This window comes from Muntiacus reevesi, chromosome 18 (assembly GCF_963930625.1).
Source record: "Muntiacus reevesi chromosome 18, mMunRee1.1, whole genome shotgun sequence".
Taxonomy (NCBI): Eukaryota; Metazoa; Chordata; class Mammalia; order Artiodactyla; family Cervidae; genus Muntiacus; species Muntiacus reevesi.
In genome coordinates, this window is record NC_089266.1 from 21905008 (window position 1) to 21929350 (window position 24343).

A 24343-nucleotide genomic window follows, 5' to 3' on the forward strand; every position below is an offset into this window, starting at 1 on the left:
TTGGTGGCCTTGAAGGGCCTAGGATCATTATCTGACACCAAAGTCAGTTTCTTTGTAAAGTTCTACATAAATAACACTGCACTTCATCACATTAGCCCCCTTATTTGTGTTTCAAATATGAGAAATAGGGCCAGGCCTTAGCTTTTATTTCGTTACAGATAAGAATATGATATTCTGTGTACCTTCCTATCTGTGTGTACTAGTCCCATTGATCCACACAATGTGGGGAGTGGAGAGAATTATGGCCCCTTAATTTAAAAAATATTTTTTAATGGCTAAACACAAGGGTTTCAGGACCAGAGAAGACCTCTATAGAAGAGGCAAGCTGAGCTTTTAATGAAAAAATATAAATTACAGCAGTAATTTACAGGCCATCTTCCAAAGCTAATAACCCAGTTAAGCCTCAGGCACCATTAAAAACCAGAACCCAATTCTAGGTGATGGTAAGCATTTATCTCTCATCCTTCTATATCAAATGAAATAGAGCAATAAAACCAAGAAATAGGAAAACAACAATATTACAATCAAGTTAGTTGTAGTTGATTCATATAGGGTATAAAAACCAATACTGAGAGCTTATGTGTATGCCAGGCTTTGAGCTCTGGTATTTTACCTATATCACCCTGTTAATTCTCACAGGAACCCCATGAAGTTGGAATTATTTCCATTTCACAAATAAGAAGACGGAAACAGAGAGGTTGAGGAAATGTGCCCAAGATCACAAAACTAGTGAGTGGAAGAACTGGAATTCAAACCCACGAAGTCTGAAAGGAGATCAAACTCCTAACCACTTAAAACATCCAACGAGTAATAGACAGCAAGTCAAAGTTGCTCAGTCATGGCCAACTCTTTGAGACCTCATGGACTATACAGTCCATGGAATTCTCCAGTCCAGAATACTGGAGTGGGTAGACATTCTCTTCTCCAGGGAATCTTCCCCACCAAGGAATCAAACTCAGGTCTCCCACATTGCGGGCGGATTCTTTCCCAGCTGAGCCACCAGGGAAGCCCAATAGACAGATGCAGGTTCTGTAGCAGAGAGAGGGCAAGGGCACACATTTGAGGAAGGCTTTCTAGGAGATGAACACTGCAAGAATGAAGGGCGTAGGCTGCCACAAATGGAGAAAGTGTTACCATAGAATTGAGGCTTTTTTACCAGCTGGTATTTCTGATCTCTTAATAGGGCAATAGAACCTAGGAAGCAACTTCCTATGTTCACAAATTTCTATAACCTGGACACCTAAAAATTGTCCTTCATAACCAATGGGAACAAGTGCCCAGCGAGGTTTTAAGGGATGGTGGTGAACAACCTACCTATCTTAGTTACAGAGGGAGCAGAGGAATCCATGAGTACTTAATGTGCATACCAGAGCCTACGGAAGCACCCACCAGGAAATACAGCACTGGTCCAAGGAAAGTCTACAAGAGTCAGGGACTACTGCAGAAGCAGGCAGAGAACTGCAGAATGTCCAGATTGAAAGGTCTCTGAAAGGATACCTACTTGAAGCTTTCTATTTCCAGTACTGCAGTAGTTATGATGAGATACCATGTTTCTTGCTTCTGTGCCTCTTCTGTGCTGTTTCCTATGTCTGGAATGCTGCTCACCATCCTTCCCTGGCTAATTACCATAAAGACTTTTAGTATCCCTCATAGGTTTCTCCTGGTGGCTGTCCTGCTCTCCTGCTAGACTGTGAGCTCCTTGGAGGCAAAGACCATGTCCTATTCATCTTCATACTGTCGGTGTCTGGCACAGAGCTAAAATATGCAACCAATGCTTGCTGAATGAATGGAAAAGACATTCCTGCCAAGCGACTATCCATCTTTTGCGTGAGCATTTTTTGTGGTCAGACAGCATACACTCCTTTAAATCTCACACCCCCTAAACCTAGGAGTGGAGAATGAATTATGTATAAAATGATCCAGACTGAGCTCTGGTGATGTCAGAGACAAAGCATCTCTCCATCGTTATCTTCCAGGGTGATGAGGATCCTGAGGTTGACATTTTAGTCCTTTTAACTCTGTCTGCAGAGTAACAGTAAGTCAGAGACAGGCAGCTTCCTTACGGTAACTTGCAGTTTGTGACTGGGCTGGGTCAGGAAACACTGAAGCGACACTTTCACCGTAAGCAGCTATGCCTCGGTAATAATTAAAGTGGAACAGACTAGTGTCCTTATCACCTGCTAAACCACACACAGTATCATGGGGGAAGGAATGAAATTACACACGAAGGACCTGCCTGGCATCCTTTTGTGAGTCTGTGTGCATGTTTTTGTGTGCACTGGTGGGTGCGACTAGCAATACCATCCCAAAAGGACAGAGAAAACTTATAGGAAGTTAGGAAGTTAAGGGTCATTTAGGCAAGCTCCATTTGAGGGCTATTCAAAGGCACAGGAGGAACAATTACATCAATAAATAGGTAGTTTATTAATCATATTAATAACAATGATGAATCAAAGAATCAAGAATTCGGCCTATCTGGCAAACATGGATGAAAATGAAAGGAGGCCCTTTTCCCCCCTCACTCCCTCCCCCCATAGGTTTTTATATTAAAACTATGTGAGTGACTCATCCACACACCTGTTATGAATCAGTCCAGGAAATAATTCCAAGACCTCTGCTAGTGATGAAAGTACAGGTTAAGCTCATCAAATCTATGGTGATTATGTCAGCTGACCACAGTAAGCCGAGACTGTCTCATTCAATTTCGACACCTAAAGTCAAAGTTCAAGAAGTCAGCTAAGATTTCAACTTAAAAAGGAGTGAAAGAGAAAAGCCAACATCCACATAGAAAAACAGACACACACAGTCTGTGTTCCGTCCTCACCTTTTCTTCACACCTCAGTATGTGAATCTACCAAGCACACAGATGGAGAGAACCATTGGGGATATAAAGACAAGGCCTGGGGGGATCTCCCTGGGCACCCTGAAATCATGGGCAAGAGGAGTTAGGTGGCAAATGCAAATAATGACCAACTCTCAGAATCCCCCAGTCAGCTTGGCGAAGTGGAACTGTGAGCTTCCAAACACAGCAGGAGGGGAGGAGAGCAAGTTCTCAGGAAGTTGCAGATGCTTATGTCCAAGTAAGTGTTTCTACTGTCTCAAGGGGACCTGGAGTCAAACCATGACATCCCCGAGACAGCAGACTTCTTCCCACTCTCTGCCATCACTTGCGGCAGTATCCCAGACAAGAGTACACAGTTTTCAGGTTTTTTGTGTTTGTTTTTAAGCAAGGTTTAATTAAACTGCACGGCATCCAGAAGAAAGAGATGTACCAAAGAATCCAACCTGAGACCAGATTACACATTGGGGTGGCGGGGGGAATCAATGCTAAGTGGGGGGGGAGTACTGTAATCAGAAACAATGCCAAAATAAATCATACAATAAATTATTTTTTAAAAAGAGAAACTGATCAACATGCAAAGATGGACGCGCACGTACATACACACGCTCTTCACACACGTCACTCTAGTCTTGTATTCAGTGTTGATGAGGGCTCCCGTGCTGGTCACCATGGGAAAAGACAACAGTTAGACATGAGAAGAGAAGGCTCAGCCCCTCTGCCACCAGTGGAATGAGGGTCAAGACAGTTAAGAGAGGGAACCCACTCACTTGTCAGAAACAAGAGTAGAAAGAAGGAAACAGCAGTTATCAAGGAAGATTTAATTGCCTCAAAGAGGGACAGAGGAAGAAAGCACAGAAATCTAACACAAGTAAAGGCACAATGAATGTGGAGTTGAATGGAACCAAACCCTTCCTTCGGTTAGTTATCCTTTATTTTGTTTTTGTAAGTGTTTTGAAGGTGGTTGTAGTTTTGCTTCATTCTGCTTTTAAGAGATGAGTCCTGAAGGCAGAGTTGTAATGCCTCCCATTCCCTAAGTTAGGGTGGCTCCCAGAGAACCACCATAACCACGTGGAGCTGGGGACTGAGATTCAATAGGGAAAGAGAGCCTACAACTGGAATGTGAGGAATCCGATCTGTAGTTCATTGTAGGTTGGGTTTCCAGAAGAACAGACAGCTCAGTGTAGTGCCATCAAAGGGCCGCAGCTGCCCTTTCCTCCACCCCCAGAGCTTTGCAGAAGGGAAGGACCCTGGAGTCACACTTCTCCCCCACTCCCATAAGCACACAGCCTACAGATTATTTCAAGTGATCAGGAGAATTAAAACACACCCCAACCCTGAGTTGCTCTGCAGCAAGTCTATTTACAATTTTCTCTCACCTCTCCCTGGAGGTGAGTCTGGGTTTCAAGCTGGGAAGCTGTGGGGTGAGGGGATGCCCCCAGTGCAGTGGCCAGTCTCCTCGCCTCTGCCAGCTGGGAGAGCTGGTATACTTTCTGGAGGCCGGAGCCTCCGATCTGTTGGGTAGGATAACCCGAAGTGCTCTCACTCAGCGGGACCAGGCGGTAAAGCTACTGGGGGCGCTGTGGCTGGAGGAAACCTCCCCCCCAGAGAGAAAACCTGGAATATTAAAGTGCTGTGATCCAGGTTTGGGGGCCAGAGACGAGGGACACGGGGATATCGAGCTCATTGAAAGACCTGGAGGCCACTGGCCTGTTTCCCAGAAAGGGCGGTTAAGAAGAAACCATTAAGTTTTTCCCACTCGAGAAAAACAGCATAAAACCAAACCCACACAAGGGCTTTTAGCACAGCTTCCTGATGCTTGGCTGGGCAACGTCTCTTCCTTCTGGGAAGGAATTAAGGGGGTTAATGGGACTGGGCAACAGCCTCAACATGAGACCACCCAATCTTCCACTGAAGAGACGACATTCCCACAAGCAGATAAAAAGAGCAGTTTAAAAGGTGAGAAGTTTTAGTGCTCTTATAACCAGCCCACCTCAAATCTATATTACAAGCTTTTTACAGCGTACAAAATAGATCAGTAACTATGAGGCTCACATTCCCATTCTTCAATAGTAAATATACATGATAATAAATCTGTTATTAACAGAGGGACCAAATAAGGTATAAGGCAAAGACATTTAAATAGGTACTGTGTCATCAACATGCTCTACAGAAGAAAATCCAGCTGACTAGATCTAGTCCCAGGCCTTTACCCATGAGGCCAAGAAACTGAAAGTACAATACATACCAACATGACACAGTCCAAATTCTGGGGGATATGGGGGGCAGCAGGTCACAGGGGAGGATGAAGTAGCCCCAGTGAAAACCTGGGGTTTGGCTTTTACGTGTAACGCTTATTTCAATGCTCTGTGTTTGAGTGGCCGGGGTGGGGGGGAAGGTAACACTTTAATAATTGTACAAAAGGCATCAACTCCCATTTCAAAAATAAATGGGAAGACTTCACAGTCTGAGTTCAGTAACCGTCAGTGTCTACCCTGGAACTCTGCTGCATGTCAAGTCTTGCGCTTCCTCCTTTGCCCTCCACTAGCATCTCCTCTCTCAGCTCTTCTGGCTTCAGGATGCCAGGGATACTGCTGAGAGGTAACTGCTAACAGATGTGAAAGTAAGAATCATAAATAAAAGAACGATTAGAAAAAGTGTGGTGACAGACCTAATCGTGGTTTGCCTCAACAGTCAGCATGGTCCAGGGGATGGCAAAGGACAGCAGACCCCAGACAAATAACCCAAGTTGACAGCTCTCTCATCTAGCAGTGGGAAGACTTGGGTTTCACTGGGCACCATGAAAAGACCCTTAGTTTGTGATCCAATAGGTTGGAAAGGTCCCTAGGACAGTTTAAGCCTGTGACGTATCTGGTGAAAAGTCTTCGTGGACTTTTCCCCATTCGTTCCAAAGGATAGCATGGTTTCTCTGCTCTCACTCCAAGCTCTGAGCAGCCTCTGCACGCAAGGGCTTGAGCAACCCACACCAGCTGGACGTGGAGCTCCACTGTGCTGTCGGAGAAGGGCAAGTCCCGGGACCACGAGCCAAGCTCACGTCCTACCTAGATTGGGAACCTCCATTTCCTCTGGGCTCTTCAACTAGGACTTGGAAGACGAAACATGTTGCTGGCTGCCACGGAAGATCAACTGGATCGAAGCATATCTCACCAAAGTCATTGTGCTTCTTGGCACAGAGGAATCTTTGACTCCCCCAGAAGCTTCCTCACCTGTCTCTCCTCAGAAAAGTTAACCTATGCAGGCTTGCGGCTGAACGGTGAAGGGACTGCGAAGAGCCTGCTCAGTCAGCTGAGCTGTGAATTTCAGAACCGGTGGGGCTTAGTTAGAAGTCTCCACAGCCCACAGAGCTGGACCTTTCCACAAAGTGCTTCACCCTTCCCTCCTTCGTCATCCTGGGGGCTGCAGTTTCTGAACAGCACTGGAAGGGCCAGGGGCCTCTGGGGCCAGGCAGTAAAAGACTGAGGCAGCCTCAAGGTCAAGGATAAGGCCAGGGCCAAGGTCCTATTTTCCTCTCTCTCACTAGAGGTTTTAGGGATTTGAGAATCCATAATGAATGAGTGAAAGGGACTTTTCTCTTGAGGGGATAAGGTGGTGAGAGAACGACAACATCCCTCAGCCTCGGCACCTGCACAGTGGAGCAGGGAGCCCCAGACTGCTCCCACCATGGCCCCTGGTCCCTGTGCTGCAGAGAAACTGACTAGCTCTGAAAGGATGCCCAGTTTATTTCACCCTCTCTTTTCACTGATGTTTAGTTCAACTGGTTAGTATTTAGTGTTTATATCCAGCCTATTTCTGGGTATGGGCGTGGGGTGGGGTTACAGCAAAACCAAAATACCGCTAAAAATAGAGCAGATCCATTTCCTTGCCTATGCTCCAAACCTGACCTTTAAAACAGATCATTTCTCTGCAAACTCCTTTCCCGTTTCACTAAAAATGCCCACTCCTGGAAGTCCTGGCCATACCAGCTTCCTAAAATGAAGAAATATAATGTAGCCACCAAGTTCCTCTCCCCCACTTCCCTACAGTGGGTAGGAGAAGGTGGGAGGACCATTCTCCAGCCCACCCCACCCCGACAATGAGTTCATTCATCACAACAAGGCACCTTTCCCCAGAGGAAAGCAGGAGACATGGAAGCTTCTTCCTCATCTGGCCAGCAGGGCTTGCTAGAGGGATGGATGCAGGGTTTGAGGCCCTACTGTCAATACAGAGAGTCTGGTCACCAAGTCCAGAGATGAGATGCATAGATGGAGGTGAGTTGGGAGGACGCTTGGAGTCTAGAGGTTGGTTGCACTGGAGAAACACGTCAGGAGCTGTCATGCAGGTTTCAGGGGAATGGAAGGGACCATCTGAGAAAAGGAGAGGGTCCATCCTTTTCCTGAGGAACAGGACCAAGCCAGGCTTCACCTGAGAATGGGGGGCAGAGGTGGGGCTCCACGGGCAGCTGAAAAAAAAAAAAAAAAAAAACCACATACATAAAGTCACTCACCAGACCCAGAATCACCCAAACATTCCTAAAACAAGAGACAGACAGGCTCTTTGAGCTACCCTTTAAAACCTGGGATGAGGTTTTGTCTTTTTAAGAAAATGCAGACAAGAAGAAGCAAACGTTAATCTAAGAAAAGCACACATCAATTCTATAACCTACATAATTATGGCAGAACTTCCTCGATTCTCTTCTTACCTCGGTTTGTTTTGCTGGGATATATCCTCTGAAAGTGTTTATATTCTTCTGGAGCAGGGAAGTCTTCCACTGGATGGAAAGAATACTTTGACTCAAAATCATCTGCAAAAGGAATAGAGCATTAATTCCTATCACCGCCTAATTAAAGGAGTCCAGCTGTTTGCCTGGGAGGGGAAGGAAATGTAATTCTGTTTCAGTTAACACAGTCATCTTAAAGACTATCACCATGGGAAACCAACTGAACTGAATCCACAAACTGGTAGAAATTAAGCTAACCTGGGAAGATCTGTCACCAGCTAGTGAGAGATTTTGACCAGGTAATTCCTTTTCAGTCTGGGCTCCCCTCAGTGAGTTTTGTAACACAGTTGGGATAGCCATGTCATGCCCTCTGCTCCTACCTCCCATGGTTCCTCTACAAGAAAGCCCAAGTTTTCTATGGGTGTGACTTGCTCACATTCCACAAGGCATATCTTCTAAGCAAACACCCTAGTCCACTTAATAGGAACAGACCAGAGCAGGGGCAGAGAAGAGGTAGTCATTGAAGAGACTATAGCGCGCAGGCTAAAATGAACCATGCAGATCTTTCCAGACTTCCTTAACAGTTATTGTTCAGTTGCCCAGTCATGGCCAACACTTCGTGACCCCATGGACTGCAGCACACCAGGCCTCCCCGTCTCTCAACAGAGAGTGTAACAATACCCGCTGGACAAACTTTCATCACAGACCTAATGAATCAGACTCTCTCAGGTGGAGCCCAAGATTCATTTATAACCTTGGAAAAGTGGACCTGATAACTCTAGTCAATTTAGTCAATCTCCTTGTTTCACAGATAAGGGAAGTGAGGTCCAGAAAAATGAAGTGACTTCTTCAAAGTAACAGAGCTAGTCAGTAGCTTTGGATTATCAGATAAATACTGTGCATACAATGTTCTGTTTTCAAAGGTCCAGAAAGGAGCCTGAATTCTTCCTCGGAGAATACAAAATTCCTGTCTCAATAATCCTGAAGAGGATACAGTCTCGGACCTAAAAGCTAACCACAAATAATGAGCCTTGAGGAGCAAGAGAGTGGCTTCAGAGCTGGCAAAACACTTTCTGATTTTACTTTTAATCTCTTCCAAAGCAGTCGAGCGGAGAATTCACCTAAGGAAAGCAATGTACATGGATGGGAACAGAAGTCTGAAGGAAAGTCAGGAGAGAAACTGCAGTGAAGAGGGTACCAACTGGCCATGCCCATTGTGCAGTGGCCACTGGAGTCAGTGAAGTCCCTTAGGAGCTATGAGACTAATACAGCTAGCTACTTACCCAAGAAAGATCGGACAGTGGTGATGGAATCTCTGTGGCCATTCCTCAAGGGCGGTGGTGGCGGAGGCGGCCCAGCTGGCGTTCTTGAGGGCGGAGGTGGGGGCTTTCCTCGGCTCAGGGGTTCTGACCCATGCATTCGGTATGGTGGTGGGGGAGGGGGGGCATCCCTGGCACCATTTCGGATCAATGGTGGCGGGGGTGGAGGAGCTGCAATTAGAATCAAAAGCAGTTAGGCTTGGATGCAGAAACGGTGATGGGCAGAGGGATGTGAGAGACATGGGCCAAAAGAGCATCTCGGTGCCTTCCCGAAGAACCAGACTGTGAGCCTCTGGGCAGCATGTTGAATGTCACATCCCCCTCCTCTCAGCCCTGTTTCTTTTTTTAAATTTTTACTTTCTTTATTTTACTTTATTTAGTTGGCTGCACTGTGTAGTATGTGAGATCTTAAGTTTCCCTGACCAGGGGTCGAACCCATGCCCCCTGCACTGGAAGCATAGAGTCCCAACCACTCGGATTGCCAGGAAGTCCTCCTGTTTCTTTAGCAACATCACATTCTTCCAGAGACAAAGTTCAGAATGAATAGATGACCCTTTTTCATTTCCCATGACAAGTCAGGCAAGAACTCTACTTATTCGTGATGATTTCTTCTCAACTTTTCCTCGTCTGCCTCCACAATTCAAAGTCAGGGCTTTCTCATTTTTAGCTGGTTCTACTGCAAAAAGCCTCTCCGTTGTTTTCCTTGCTTCTGATCTCTTAGCCTTCCCATCCATTCTGCATACCAACAACTCACTAATCTCCCTGAAATACTAGCTCAAACTTTTCCAAGGGCTTTGCATTTCCTACCTCATAAAGTTTCAAATCCTTAGCTTCCACAAGTATCACCCCGTCTTCCTCTCTTACACAGTAAGCTACCACGTAGGTAACCTGATCTCGCCTTCATTCCTTCCTTCCTTGCCTCCTAGGCTGGACTGGCACCATTCTTCCACACTCCCACTGTTACCTCTGTCTCTCTCGACTACTCTACTATGCTATATGATGATTATTCATTATATGTGCTTCTTCCCCAGTGTACTGTACATTCCTTAAAGTCAGAGCAGTGCCCATTCATCTGAGTTGCCAAGCTCAGTCAGATGTATAGCAAATGGTAGGTATTTGATCAATATTTGCTAAATAACCTGAATTACCTATGTCTTCCTCTTGTGACCAGTCCTTACTATTAAATCTTACCTATCCTTGAAGGTTTAACTCAATTTCCATCTTCTCAAGACTTTCTCAAAGCAATCCACTCTATTCTGATTCCCTCCTTTGTTCCCTGACAGCACTTATAGACTATGTCACTTATTCTAGTACTCAGCAGTACAGACTAAAATGTGTGCCTTTCACATTATGTATAATAGTTTCATTGACAGAAGTTACATATTTCCAGTGACAGGCTCACTGCTCAAAAAAAAATCAGGAAAGCCTCTTTAGAACTGTCTCCAAACCCAGTTTGTCAGACAGATCCATAAATATTATTATATGATGGTCATTTCCCATTTTCTGAGGTTGCAGCGCCAACAAAAATATTCTTAACTATATCTGACTCTGACTTCTGGTCATTTCCAAATATCAAATTCACTCGTAAAAGACAAAAATCTGCCATCAAGCATTAGATAACATCAAAAGTACGCTGGACATCGGACTTCCCTGGTGGTCCAGTGGTTAAGAATTATCTGCCAATGCAAGGAACACAGGTTCGATCCCTGGCCCAGGAAGATCCCACATGCTGCAGGGCAACTAAGCCCACACACCACAACTACTGAGCCAGTGTACTCAATCTTTAAAACTTCTTGTAGCCAGCCCTGTACAAGTATGTGGCATTACCCCCATTGCATGGCATAAATGAGGAAAGTGAGACTGGCTATTTATCTAAGGTCACAGATCTAACAGACCCAGAGCACACCTACTCTTTCATAGTAAGAAAACTGCTACATACTGCTTTTCATAATTACCACAAGTATTAATTACCTCCCCAACAAATGTATAACCCAATGAGATGGAGGTGTGTTTTTTAGTACCTAGGCTATGCCCAGTAAGAAGTTGTTACCTACACAGTACATGGAGAGACTACTTTGCTTAACAAACAACACTGTCTTAATAATAAGAGTATGTATTATTCCTCCTGAATTACTGTCAGAATTTCTATAGAGTAACCGTAGGCAAGCATGAAACAGTAATGGGTTGATGCTTGTAGACAAGGAGTCTGGCACTGTAGGCCCAGTAAAGGTCAGTTTCAGCTTCCCACAAGACACACTCAGAACGTAAACTCTCCCTCAATCTCTAAGGTCTGTGTAAGCATGGATAGTGTCCATTAGAGGTAATAATCAGAGAAACCTCCTTAACACCTCCCAGCAGATCTCTGAACCCTGTTTTCGTACCAAATCTGCTCAAACGAAACCTCTTTTGGGTCATCCTCAAAATATTTCCCTCATGCTCAGATTTCTTAGGGTCCTGGAAATCTGTGTCTACCAAGACTCCCTGGTGGGGACAGGGCAAGTAAAGTAGACAGCATCATCCAGGCTCAAAAGGACACCAGTGAGGTTGTGAGCAGGTGGCAGTGATGAGAGGCAACCTGGACAGGCAAAATGGAGCAGGACAAAGAACCACCTGCTTGGTTTCCTTAGCTCAGGGACGGTAATCCTGACCAGGTTCTGCTGTTTGTCACATTCAGTTTTAAGACTATTTCAAGTGACAAAGTGGAACCCAATGACCCCAAGAGACCAGCAGTGCGCAAAAGAAACCTCAGGTGGAAAGATCAACTTTTGTAATCCAAGATAAGCCCAATTTTGAGTAAAGTATGATGTTACTGATTCTTTTGTTTTAAACTGAAGCAGGGCTTCCCTGGTGGCTCAGATGGTAAAGAATCTGCCTGCATTGTGAGAGACCCAGGTTTGAACCTTGAGTTGGGAAGACCCCCTGGTGTAGGGAATGGCAACCTGCTCCAATATTCTTGCCTGGACAATTCCATGGACATAAGAGCCTGGCAAACTATAGTCCATGGGGTGGCAAAGAGTTGGACAGGACTGAGCACACAGACATAGCTGATTTACAATGTTGCACTTACATCTGCTAAACCTAACCGCCCACTCTATCCTTGATTCTTTTCAAAAGAAAAAGTGCCCTTCAAAATAGTATTTTACTCTACAGAGGAAAAATTCAAAAAGAAACTCTATGGACCAATATGAAGGGATATTTTTGGTCTCTGAGCACCCTGGGCAAGGCAAAAGACTCTTTTTGCCTTTTCTACATATTCTTTTGCCTTTTTACATATTATTTCAAATGTAAATCATTCATAAAGAAATCAAAGTACATTATAACATGTTATCATAGTATGATTAATTAATAGAGATAAGTCCATGAAAACTACCCAGAAGCCCTTTGCATAAAAACCACTAAACTCACCAGCACACTACAGTTTATAAAGCACTTCTATGCATTCTTTTATTTACAACCATCTCTGAAAGTACTATGAATATCATTTTACAGATCAGGAAACAAATTCAGAAATCAGAGTGATAGGCCCAATCTCACAAACAATGGAGCCAATACTCAAAAGATCTCTGACTAAAATATCTCAATTTTTTTCTTTTTTTCAGAGTATCATTTTTAAGAACTGTTACTCTGGTTACTGATGCAGAAAGTAGGCCGAGGCCTATGGCAGGCTTCAAAGTTGGTGATGGCTAATAGAAGAACAAGACTTATAACTTCACAATATTCTAAAGAAATCACAAAGAAAGAACTGAGAAGTGGGAAGCAATAAGTCTACAGACATTTAAAAAGACTCAAATTCAACCCACGGAAATTACGTTTTCCCCTGCTTCTATTCCTGGTTGGGTTTAGAAAGATATGGGCTCTGGCTCAGAAAAGGGTCATTTAAAAAAATTCTTTAGTTAAAAAAAAAATTTTTTAACCAAAACTTTGTAAAATCAAAGGTCATGTTGGAAGTATATCCTTACGGCTAAAGCCAGGGAGATACAGGATCGGCCATGTACTAGGCTCCTGCGTGACCACCTGATGCCATGGCCAGCTCCCAGAATAGACGTCTCTGTACTTAGTCAAGCAGCGGACAGGTTAATGGGCTTTTAATATATGCTTCCTGGTGACAAACTCCCTAATCGATGATTTCATTTATACCTGTGGGGTGTCTAAAGCCAAAGTTCAAAAGTCATTTGTGGAGGGTGCAGCTCAAAGCCCAGTGATACAAAAGAATTGTTACTATTTAGTCTCGAAGTCGTGTCTGACTCTCCTGTGACCCCATGGACTATAGTCTGCCAGGCACCTCTGTCCATTGGATTTCCCAGGCAAGAATACTGGAGTGGGTTGCCATTTCCTTCTCCAGGGGATCTTCTCAACCCTGGGATCGGGACCTGGATGTCTCCTGCATTGACATACAGATTTCTTACCACTGAGCCACCAGGGGAGCTGATACAACAGAATATGGGAGCCAAAATTCCTGGGCCTATGAAGGGCTTCCCTGGTGGCTCAGATGGTAAAGAATCTGCCTTCAGTGCAGGAGACCCAGGTTCAATCCCTGGGTTGCGAAGATCCCCTGGAGAAGGGAACAGCAACCCACGCCAGTATTCCTGCCTAGAGAATTCCATGGACAGAGGATTCTGAGAGGCTACGGTCCATGGGATTGCAAAGAGTTGGACACGACTGAGCGACTAACACTATAGAACCTAAGAAGGCTCCAGAGAGCTGTCAGAGTCTCATTCACTCTCTACTGTCAGGCTATTTTGAAAGATGACACAACTTCTTGCTTGATTCAGAGGCCAGAGAGCTCACCGTCACATCATAGACCCCCCCTCTCTTCCACCTTTTCAAAGGTTCCTGAGTCTTCTCCTCACCCAGTTTAGCAGCACAGTCCCTTGTGACAATCACTCCCTTACACATCCCCTTACCTACCTTGCCCCACTCTCCCTCATGGTCACACATGCCTACAAAATGCTAACCTGGTTAATCACAACTCGGCCCTGACTCAGGACTGGCAGAGACGCACCTGAACACACTTCAAGCTGATGAATCTCACTTGAAACACGTGGCCCCTAAGCTGGAGTGAGCCTTCTGTATCACTGGTCATCGCAACACACTTCCCTCTTTCACTCATTCACCCGTGCGCCCAGATGACCATTTCATGCCCTCTTTTCTCTCCTCAAATCTCCCTCTAACTCCTTACCCACATTCACAGCAGATGTCCTTGCTTTCAAACTCACCAAGAAAACAGAACTACAACAACAAAAAAAAAAAACAGAAGAAACTTTCCACATGCTCCCACCACTACACCCACCTACCCACTTGCTTCTTTGCCCATATGCTCAGCCATCCCTCTTGCTACCCAGAAGAACTAGCTGAATTCTTACCTAAAGACAACCCTTGACCTGTGGATCAGATTTCATTCTTTTCTGCCTCCCTGAGGATTACCCAGGTAATCTCCCACTCTCTACAGGATCATTCCATCAGCGTACAGATGTTGAAATCTCTCCCATCTTGGAACGTGGGGCAGGGGGATCAACCCTCAATCTCATGTCCTCCTCTAGCAACCAGTCCACATAGCTGCAACCTCTCCCCTTCACAGCAAACTCCCTAGATATCTACTGCTGCCTTCATCAACTCCTCTCCTATTCCCGCACGCCTGAACCCAATCCAACCAGACTTTCACGGCCCCCTCTCCTCAGCACTCCACTAAAACTACTCATAAGGGTAGTTTGTGTATCCTCAAAATGGCTCTTCATGTTGCTGAGACCAGTGTCACTCTCAGCCTTCAACTTACCTGACCCACCTGCAGCAGTGAGCGCCCCGGGCGCTCACTGACTATCTCGGACTTTTCCCATTACTCTCTCGGCATTCCTTCCTCACCTTCCTCTGCCTTAATACTCTCATTGCTCTGGCCTCTCCTATAGGAAGGACTCATGTCCCAGACCTCTCCTCTCCTTCAATGAACTCACTCCCCAGGTGGTCTCACCCCAGCGCGTAGTTCTCAAAATTCTTCAAATTCCCCTCTCTAGCCCAGACCACTCCCCTGAACTGCACAGTCTCAGAGCCAATCGCCAATCCATGATTTCCTCTCAGGCCTCAAACTTGACATTCAAAACTGAACACCTAGGACTTCCCTGGTGGTTCAGTGGTTAAGAATCCACCTTCCAAAGTAGGGGACTCAATCCCTGTTCAGGGAACTAAGATCCCACATGGTGCAGGCCAAGGAAGCCCTCGAGCTACAGCTAGAGAGAAGCCCACACACTGCAACTAAGGCCGGAGGCAGCCGAATAAATAAATATTTAAAAGAAAAACAAAAAAAAAAGGGAACACCGATCTTTCCCCAAACCTGCTGTCATTCCCCCATACACCCAGTTCACTGCCCGAGCCTCCGAAGTGCTCTCCTTTGGCCCCTCTGTCCTCCTGTGGTCTTCCTCAACACAGGATCCAGTGACCTTTTCAAAAGGTAGATCAACGCTACTTCCATGTTCCAATCCTCCCCCCGACCCAGTGGCTGCCCATCTCACACGGAGTAAAACCTGAAGTCTTCACAAAGTCCTCGGCTACTCTTTCATAGAGTCTAGCTTTCTGACCTCCACATCCTGCCGCTTGTCCCCTCACCTATCCTGGTCTAGCCACAACAGTCTCCCTGCTGTCCCGGGTCTCAGGGCCTTAGCATCTGCTGCTCTCAATGCCTGCTTAGTGCATTCCCTCGGTTTCTTCAGGTCTTTGCCAAACTGTCACTTTACCAGTAAGGCCTTCCCTGACCCTACTTTTACCCTCATCCTTGCAATTTAAGTATTTCCTCATCCCCACTCCAGTATATCCCATCCCCTTTCTCTGCTTCATATTTCTCTAAAGCATCTATATACTATGTGTTTATATATATATATTTTCGCTTGTTTTCTTTATAATACATATACATATATATATATATATATATTTTTTTTTTTTTTTTCCTATTAACTTTTCCCCCCAGTGTTCAGAACAGGATTTTTTTGTCTTTTTTTTTACTTATTGCTGTTTCTCTAACAACAGAATCTGACATGTAAAAAGGCACTCAATAAACCTGTCGAATGAGTATTCACCTCAGTCCCTGAAGGAGAACTTTGGGGAGATGGGTGACCGTACAAGAGGAAACACAAGGAGCTTCCAGGCACTTACCTGCTCCCCGGCTGGGAGGGTCACGGGTTGGGGGAGGTGGCCTATTACTCTGTGAAGAGGGGGAGGCTGAGGTGGGTGGAGGAGGCGCCAGACCTCTGGCAGGCCCTGGAGTCTTCCTATGCAAAGAATTGTGTCTCTGTGGCAGCTCGGGGGCTGACTCATTCGTGGGGCTGGAGGGTCCGTTGGGGACCCCAGGAGGCTGGCGGTAAGGCGGCGGAGGCGGCGCCAGAGACTGGCCACTTGGTCCCGATCTGACATTCACAGGGGAAGGAGGTGGCTTGACTGGGGGTGGAGCAGAAGGTCCCTCTCGAGCCGGGTGAAGCCTCTGTCCGGGTGTGGGCGGCAGGGGCTTCTCTCTGTTGTAGGCCGCGGTCTTGCTGCCGTGCATAGGCAGGGGCGTGGGGGGGGCGTTGGCACGCCGCCCCGGGGGAGGTGGAGGAGGGGCGGAGGAGCTGTGCTTCATCCCCGTACTGCTGGTGGGATTGGGCCGAGAGAGGTCCGGTAACGAGGGTCTCTGCGTCCGGGGCAGCTCTGGGAGTGAGGCCCGGCTGCTGTCTGTGTCATCTTGAGGACGCCCGCTGGCTGTGGTCCCTGGAGGCCTCGGGGCAGCAGCTCGGGAACTGGGGACTTGGAGGGCCGGTTTACCAGCCAGGTTCTCTACAAATACAGCAGAAAGCACCAGGTCAACAGGGTCAGGCGCACGGTGGTGAGTTATCTCCACGTCACCCCGCCTCCTCGGTGCAACCTGCATGACAGCAGGTACGGTTCTGGGTTTTAACCTGGTTTCAGGCTCAGGGTCCATTAACAAATACTACTGCTGCAAGTCGACCGCACTTTCATCTAATCCCTCAGCTTCTGCTTTATTCTACTCTGTCACTCCCCCCCTGCTCCCACTCCCCTTTGTCACACCTCTACCATACTCCTGATTTCCAGAGATCCCGCTTGGGATCAGTCAAAAATGAACGCACTTGGGAAATACCCTAAGGAAGTCCTTGCCACATACCTGAACTGTCCTTGGCTCCCACAGGGCGCAGCTTTGGCACTCCTCCTTGGAAGAGACCTCCCTTGGCCTGCAGGGCAGCTGCTCCAGAACCGTAACCACCACTGCCTCCTTTGGGTTCTGGAAAGCACACCATTAGGACTGTCATTTCATGTGTGCTCTGAGCTGGTGACCAAGTCAATCCTGGGGAGAAACCTGTCCTTCCCCCTGGGCTTTAATTTGCAAACCGCCACTGCTTTTGTCCTTCCACTGAAATAGAACATGGGCCTCTCTGCTCTACAGCTTCAAGTAGGCATGGGGATGAAACTTTGGGCTGTGATGAGAGAAGGAACGAGAAGCCAATCTTCCTTTATTTAGGGCAGAGGGGTAACCAGGATGAAGAGGGTTTTCTAAGCTCTCCTCTCCAAGTCGCAGATGATCAGGGGCTGATGGCTCTGGGACCCAGGTGTGAGCCAGTTCCCCAGAGGCCCTTCAGCAAGAACACTTGCAGCAATTATAAAAGCATTACTGGCTTCAGCGTATCAGTTTTCAGGACTGTGGTGGTTTCCTCAGAGAAAAGCCAAGGATGTGCCCTAACAAGCACGAGACATAGTAGGAGACAGGAGGCTTAAGACCCCGAAAATCTTTCTCAAAGATCAAAAAGAAATTTCTAAGGCATTCAAAGGTAGAGATGAGAAGACAGTCACAGAACACCCTAACACAAAACTCCCACCCAAGACCCAACAATAAAAATGACAGCCAGGCCGAGTCTCCAAGTCAACCCTGGGATCCCAGCGGTTCACAAGGCGATGAAGCTTAGACTCACTCTCGAGGATGGGAGCGCTCCGATCATTAATGTTGGTCACCTTCTTCAGCTTAGTGCCCTTGCAGATGTCCTGTAAGAGGGCGCCTCGACCCCGCTGCTCATCTCTACTCAGCTTGGGCGGCTCGGTGTTTGCCTGAAGGAAGAGGGAAACAAAAGTTCACCCTCAATATCCCCTTCATCACAAGTTCAGGATAAATGTCTTCGGCAAACTGGATTCCACGTGATGCCTGTCTAGCCTGATAAGGTACACGTGCCAAATGATAGTCCTTTACCATCCTTCTCACACCCTTCTCTCAGGCTGTCCCTTCGGTGAGCGGTATAGCTCTCCCTCCTATTTAGAGGCTTCTGATAGGAGGCCTGCACCAATACTAATAGAGGACCTATGTGCTAGGCTTGTGTCAGATGCTTTATCTGTACTGTATCATCATCATCAATGCAAACATTTACAGAGTCCCTACTATACCAGAAGCATTGTGCTAATAATAATAAGTACTTTACTTTCATTATCTCATTCAAATATTGAAATATTCCTATGACCAACTATAATAAGAACACAAGGACAGACACCTAGGTTAATGGAACAAAACAGACACTCCATAAGCAGGCCCAGATCTATATAAGAAATAAGAAAAGTATAGTTCAGTGCAGAAAGGATAGATTATTAAATCAACGTGTTAAAAACAGCAGTTAATTTTCTGGGGGGATGCACCATGGGGCATGTAGGATCTTAATTCCCTGGCTAGGGCTCAAACCTGAGCCCCCCAGAGTGAAAGCTCAGAGTCCTAACCACTGGAATGCCAGGAAAGTCCAACAAGTGGTTAATTTTCAGAAAAAAATAATAATAAAGTTAAATACCTACCTTAGGGCTTTACTCTGGCTGAATTAAAAATTTTAAGTGTAAAAAAAATAAACCCACAGAAGTACTATATGGAAAAAAATAGGTAAAGGGAAGGACTTCTTATCAAGACAACCAAAATACAAGAAAAGATCAACAGATTTCTTTATTACAGATTATTCACTTAGGAATATAATATGCAGATAACATACTGGAAGGAAAAATTATTATCAGTGACAAACGTAACATATGATAGAAACAAAGGTAGTGTTCTAAATCTATACAACATTAACAAACAAGATGACTCAGAAATCAATAGGATAATAAGCAAGAAAGATTATGAATAGTTCTGAGGTTTCCCAGGTGGCTCAGCAGATAAAGAATCTGCCTGCAAAACAGGAGATGCAGGAGACTTGAGTTTGATCCCTGAGTTGGGAAGATCCCCTGGAGAAGGAAATGGCAACCCACTCCAGTATGCTTGCCTGGAGAATCCCATGGACAGAGGAGCCTGGCAGGCTACAGTCCATAGGATCGCAGAGAGTCAGACATGACTGAAGCGACTCAGCACACACACATGAACAATACTGGGTAAAGAAAGTCAAAAGAGCCAGCAAATATGAAAAGGGAAAAAAAAAAAAAAGCCTTCAACTATAATAATAAAAAAAAGTAGTGTAAAGCAGTATTATTGTCTGCCTATGATATTGGTTAAGGTTAAGATTGCAGAAAGAGTCTGTTAGCTTTGTGAAGGCACTGCCTGTCTGGTGCTGGGCACACTGAAGATGCTCAATGCACAAATACCTACCCTGTGGTGGCCACAAGGCTCAGGAACACAGGCGCGCTTTCTCTCTACTACACGTGGTTAGATGGATTGGTATGATTTTTCTAGAAAGTAATCTGTGCATTAAAACACCTTTTAAAGCCCAGCACAGGATTTCCCTGGTGGTCCAGTGGTTAGGACTCCGCGCTTCCACTTCAGGGGGCACAGGCCTGGTCCCTGGCCATGGAACTAAGATCCTGCATGCCACGTGTGCGTGCTCAGTCGCATCAGTCATGTCCAACTCTTTGGGACCCCATGGACTGTAGTCCTCCAGGCTCCTCTGTCGATGGGATTTTCCCGGCAAGAGCCCTGGAGTGGGCTGCCACACCCTCCTCCAGGGATCAAACCTCCTGCGTCCCCTGCACTGCAGGTGCATTCTTTACCCACTGAGCCACCTAGGAAGCCCATATGCCATGAGGTGCAGCCAAAAAATAAAAGTCTAGCACAAGAGTTCTACTTCCAGAAATTAACTTGAAGAAAATAATTGGAGCGGTGCACAAAGATAATAACAGGAAAAAACAGTTTATAATAGCATAAAGCTGAAAGTAATCTAAAAGTTCAACTGAAAAGAACAAGGAGGAGGATGCCAGTTAAGCAACTTCAAGTGCCTACCTTCCCCCCTTTTCTGGCTAAACTCTACTCATCTTTCAAGATTCAGCTCAGTATCATCTCCCCCCAGAAGCTTCTCTTGTGGCAGCCTCCTCTCCTTCGACCACTGGTGAGGTGCCGTTCTTATGGCCCCATTTATCTCTGCATAGCATGGATTTTGTCTGTTGACTTGTCTGTCTCACTCATTATACGGGGGACCCTTAAAAGCAGAAACTGTTTCATTTCAGGTTGACAGGATTACAGATGATTTTTATCTGCTTCTTTTTGCTTATCTGCATATTTCCCCTTTTAATTTTTAAATAAATTCGTGTGGAGAGTCAAGCAATATATAAACTCTTATATGGGAACTCCCTGGCAGTCCCGTGGTTAGGACTCTTGCACCTTCACTGCTGAGGGCACAGGTCAATCCCTGGGCAAGGAGCTAAGATCCCACAAGTCGAGTGGTACAGCCAAAAACAATAAAAAAATGTTTTTTAAAAATGAAAACTAAAAAGTATAGAGAAAATTAAAGTACAGAGTAAAATTACGTGGCTTTCCTAAATTGTAGTCAGCCAAGTCTCTGACACATAGTAAGCCCCCAGTGAAAAGGCTGTGAGGCAATGACTAAGACAGAACAATGCCAGGCAGTAATCTAAAGGCTACAGGGATCCAAGCAGAACTGTGGATCTTTGAACTCTACTCTTATCAAGAGCAGTTCTGCTTTTACCTACTTTACTTATTGGTCTTCCACATAAAACTTCATCCAAAAAGGGGATCCAGGGCTTCCCTGGTGGCTCAGTAGCAAAGAATCTGCCTGCCAAGGCAGGAAACATGGGTTCAATCCCTGTTCCAGGAAGATCCCACATGCCTCTAAGCAATGAAGCCCATGCGCCATAACTATCGTGCCGGTGCTCTAGAGCCCAAGAATCACTACCACGGAGCCCACGTGCCACAACTACTGAGCCCTCATGCCTAGAGCCCATGCTCCACAGGAGAAGCCACCTCAATGAGAAGCCTGAGCACCGCAACTAGAGAAAACCCCACGCAGCAATGAAGAGCCAGGACAGCCAAAAATAAACAAGGTTTTAAAAGGGGATTCATACATATTCTCAAACAAAATATCTAAAACCCAAAACTTACAAGAAAAAAAAACAGAAGTTGGCAGGCCTGAGTTCTAGTTCTAGTACTGAAACAAACTAGCTAGCTAAGTCATTTTTCTTCTTTTGGGGCACAGAGAAAGGACACCCCGACCTTTATATCACAAATAGTTTAATAGGGAAGAAACACTGATGCCTCCTGCTCAAATCTCCACTTAGACTGAACCAGGATAGGAAAGCCAAGACAAGCCATTATGGTCCTAAGAGGACTTCTCGGGAATCAGAACTAATTGAGGAAGACAGACTTTACTTATTCAGTCTCCACCTTCCCATACCACATTATGTCTTACACCAGGAAGCCCTAAATATGCGTTCAGGTTTTGAAAGAGCCGAGTGGAAGGACGACCTACCTGATGAAAAGTGGGAGGTGGAGGAGGACCGGGGGGTGGTGGAGGAGGAGGAGGAATTGGCATCCTTGCCCTGTGTGCAGCTGGCACTGCTTTCTCTCCGTTTTAATCTGCAGCTTTAGGTCACTCATATACCTGCAAGTGAAGCAGAAATACATTCAAGAGAACAACTTTGCCCTGAGAGACAATGAGTACCAGAAGGACCAGAGGACCGGGCACGACACCAGAGAACCGAGGCACTCATCTCCGAGACGCACCGTGACACAGTCCTGGGCTCGGTAAAGCTTTTCCGGGAAAGGCCAGATAAAAACAATACTTTAGGCTCTGTAAACTGTGTACGGTCTCTGTCGCACATTATCCTTTTGTTTTGCTTTAACAGCCTTTTACATTACTAAACTTCATTTTTAACAGTGGTTTTAGGTTCACAGCAAAATTGAGCAAAGTACTGAGTTCCCCTAAAACCCCTGTCCCCCCAGCCAAACATACAGTACCCCACTATCTCCATCCTGCTGTGGTACATCTGTTATAACTGATGAACCTACACTGACCTCATAATTGCCCAAAGTCCACAGTTTACATGAGGGTTCACTCTCTTTTTTTAATTTAATTAAATTATTGAGTTTTTTGGCTTTGCTCTGGGTCTTCGCTGTTTCGGGTAGGCTTTCTCTAGTTGCAGTGCTCAGGCTTCTCACATTGCCGAGCACAGGTTCTAGGACACACAGGTTCCAGCAGCTGCGGCTTGTGGCCCTGGGGCACAGGCTCAGTGGCTGTGGCACCTGGGCTCAGCTGCTCCAGAGGCATGTGCGGTCTTCCTGGACCAGGGAGTGAGCCCACATCTCCTGCACTGCAAGGAGGACTCTTAGCCACCGGACTGTCAGGGAAGCCCCAGGGTTCACTTGTGCGGTTGTACATTTCATGGGTTTGGACGAATAGATAATGGAAAAGACCCTGATGCTGGGAAAGACTGGGGGCAGGAGGAGACAAGGGTGACAGAGGATGAGATGGCTGGATGGCATTACCGATTCAATGAACACGAGTTTGAGCAAGCTCCAGGATATCGTGAAGGACAGGGAAGCCTGGCACTCTGCAGCTCATGGGGTCGCTGAGTTGAACAAAGCTTAGTGACTGAACAACAAATAATGACAACTGTCCACCAATGTAGTGGACTCTCCAGGTGGTGCTAGTGGTAAAGAACCCACCTGCCAATGCAGGAAACGTAAGAGACACAGGTTCGATCCCTGAATCGGGACTATCCTCTGGAGGAGGGCATGGCAACCCACTCCAGTATTCTTGCCTGGGGAATTCCATGGACATGGAAGCCTAGCAGGCTACAGCCCACAGGGTCGTAGAGTTGGACATGACAGTTACACAGCACGCACGTACGCACCAATGTAATACCATACAGAATCATCTCACTGTGCTAAAAATTGTTTTATGCTTTGCCTATTCATCCCTCCCTGCCCCCGTCCTTTGAACCCCTGGCAACACCTGAGCTTTTTAATATGTCTCCATAGTTTTGCCTTTTCCAGAAATGTCACGTTGTTGGAATCATACAGCATGTACCTTTCTCAGATTGGCTTCTTTCAGTTGATAATATGCATTTCAGTTTCCTCCATGTCTTGTCACGGCTTAATAACTCATTTCTTTTTAGCGCTGGGTAACATTCCACTATCTGGGTGTACCACAGTTTGCTTTATCCATTCACCTCCTAAAGAACATCCGGGTTGCTTCTAAGTCTTAGCAGTTATGAATAATGTTGATATAAACATCCTTGTGCAGGCTTTTGTGAGGACGTAAGTTTTTGACTCATTTTGGTAAATATCAAGGAGTATGACTGATGGATCATATGGTAAGGGTATGTTTTGTAATAAACTGCCAAAATATCTTCCGCAGTGGCTCTATCAATTTGCAATTCTCACAAGCAACGGGTAAGAGCTCCTATTGTTTCATATCCTTGTGACAATTTTTAATTTTAATTTTGGTCATTCTAATAGGTGTGTAGTCCTGTTGTTTTAATTTGCAATTCCCAAATGACATGTGAAGTTGGCATCTTTTCAAATGCTGACTCACCATCTATATATCTTCTTTGGTGAAGTGCCTGTTCAGGTCTTTTGCCCACTTTTTAATTGGGTTGTTTTCTTATTGTTGAGTTTTAAGAGTTCTTTATACATTTTAGCTAATGGTCTTTTATAAGTTGTACCTTTTGCAAATATTTTCTCTTATTCTGTGGCTTGTCTTCTCATTCTCTTGATCTTTACATTTTGAAAATGTAAAAAAATGTTCTTAAGTCATTGTGCCATACAAAACAGATCATGGACCAGATCTGACTCATGGGCCAAAGTTTACTGACCCCTGATATAGTCATATCACTGGAATCTGATATGAGCATAAATACTATGTGCAAATTTAACCCATTATCAGTGGCTGAACACTTAAAACTCAGAAACTATATGGCTGTCTCCCTGTTAAGAGTTTATAAGTGTTCCTCATTTCACAAATGAGACTAAAGCCAGGGGACTCTTTCCCTAAGACACTGAAGTAGGGTGCAAAGACAAAAACAAAACTCAAGAACAATACCTCCAAAAAGTCACCCCAAGGAAATCTCACTTCTTGAACCCCTAAAAGTCAAAGCCAAATAATTGCAGAGGTTTCATTCTAAACTCTTTACAGGAGTGAACAAAATCTTTCTGTGAATAAAGAACACTTAAAAACACTTTTCCCAATGCCCTGAGAATGATAAAAAGGCAAATATTCCAAAGGTTCTATAAAACCAAGAACC

General features: G+C 45.6%; 1 protein-coding gene across 6 annotated transcripts in view; it reads right to left on the reverse strand.

The window, feature by feature from the left end:
• Positions 1 to 320: 320 nt before the first annotated feature.
• WIPF2 (WAS/WASL interacting protein family member 2) overlaps positions 321 to 24343 on the reverse strand; it is a 42836-nt gene continuing 18813 nt past the window's right edge. For all 6 annotated transcript variants that reach the window (XM_065908890.1, XM_065908889.1, XM_065908887.1 and 3 more), the window contains 7 exons: positions 21568 to 21699; positions 17821 to 17953; positions 17019 to 17135; positions 16016 to 16672; positions 8840 to 9046; positions 7539 to 7640; positions 321 to 7298 (listed from right to left, as the gene is read on the reverse strand). In XM_065908890.1, the coding sequence (XP_065764962.1) occupies positions 7258 to 7298; positions 7539 to 7640; positions 8840 to 9046; positions 16016 to 16672; positions 17019 to 17135; positions 17821 to 17953; positions 21568 to 21630 (1320 nt within the window). In that variant the 5' untranslated portion in view covers positions 21631 to 21699 and the 3' untranslated portion in view covers positions 321 to 7257. The remainder of the gene's footprint in view (positions 7299 to 7538; positions 7641 to 8839; positions 9047 to 16015; positions 16673 to 17018; positions 17136 to 17820; positions 17954 to 21567; positions 21700 to 24343) is intronic.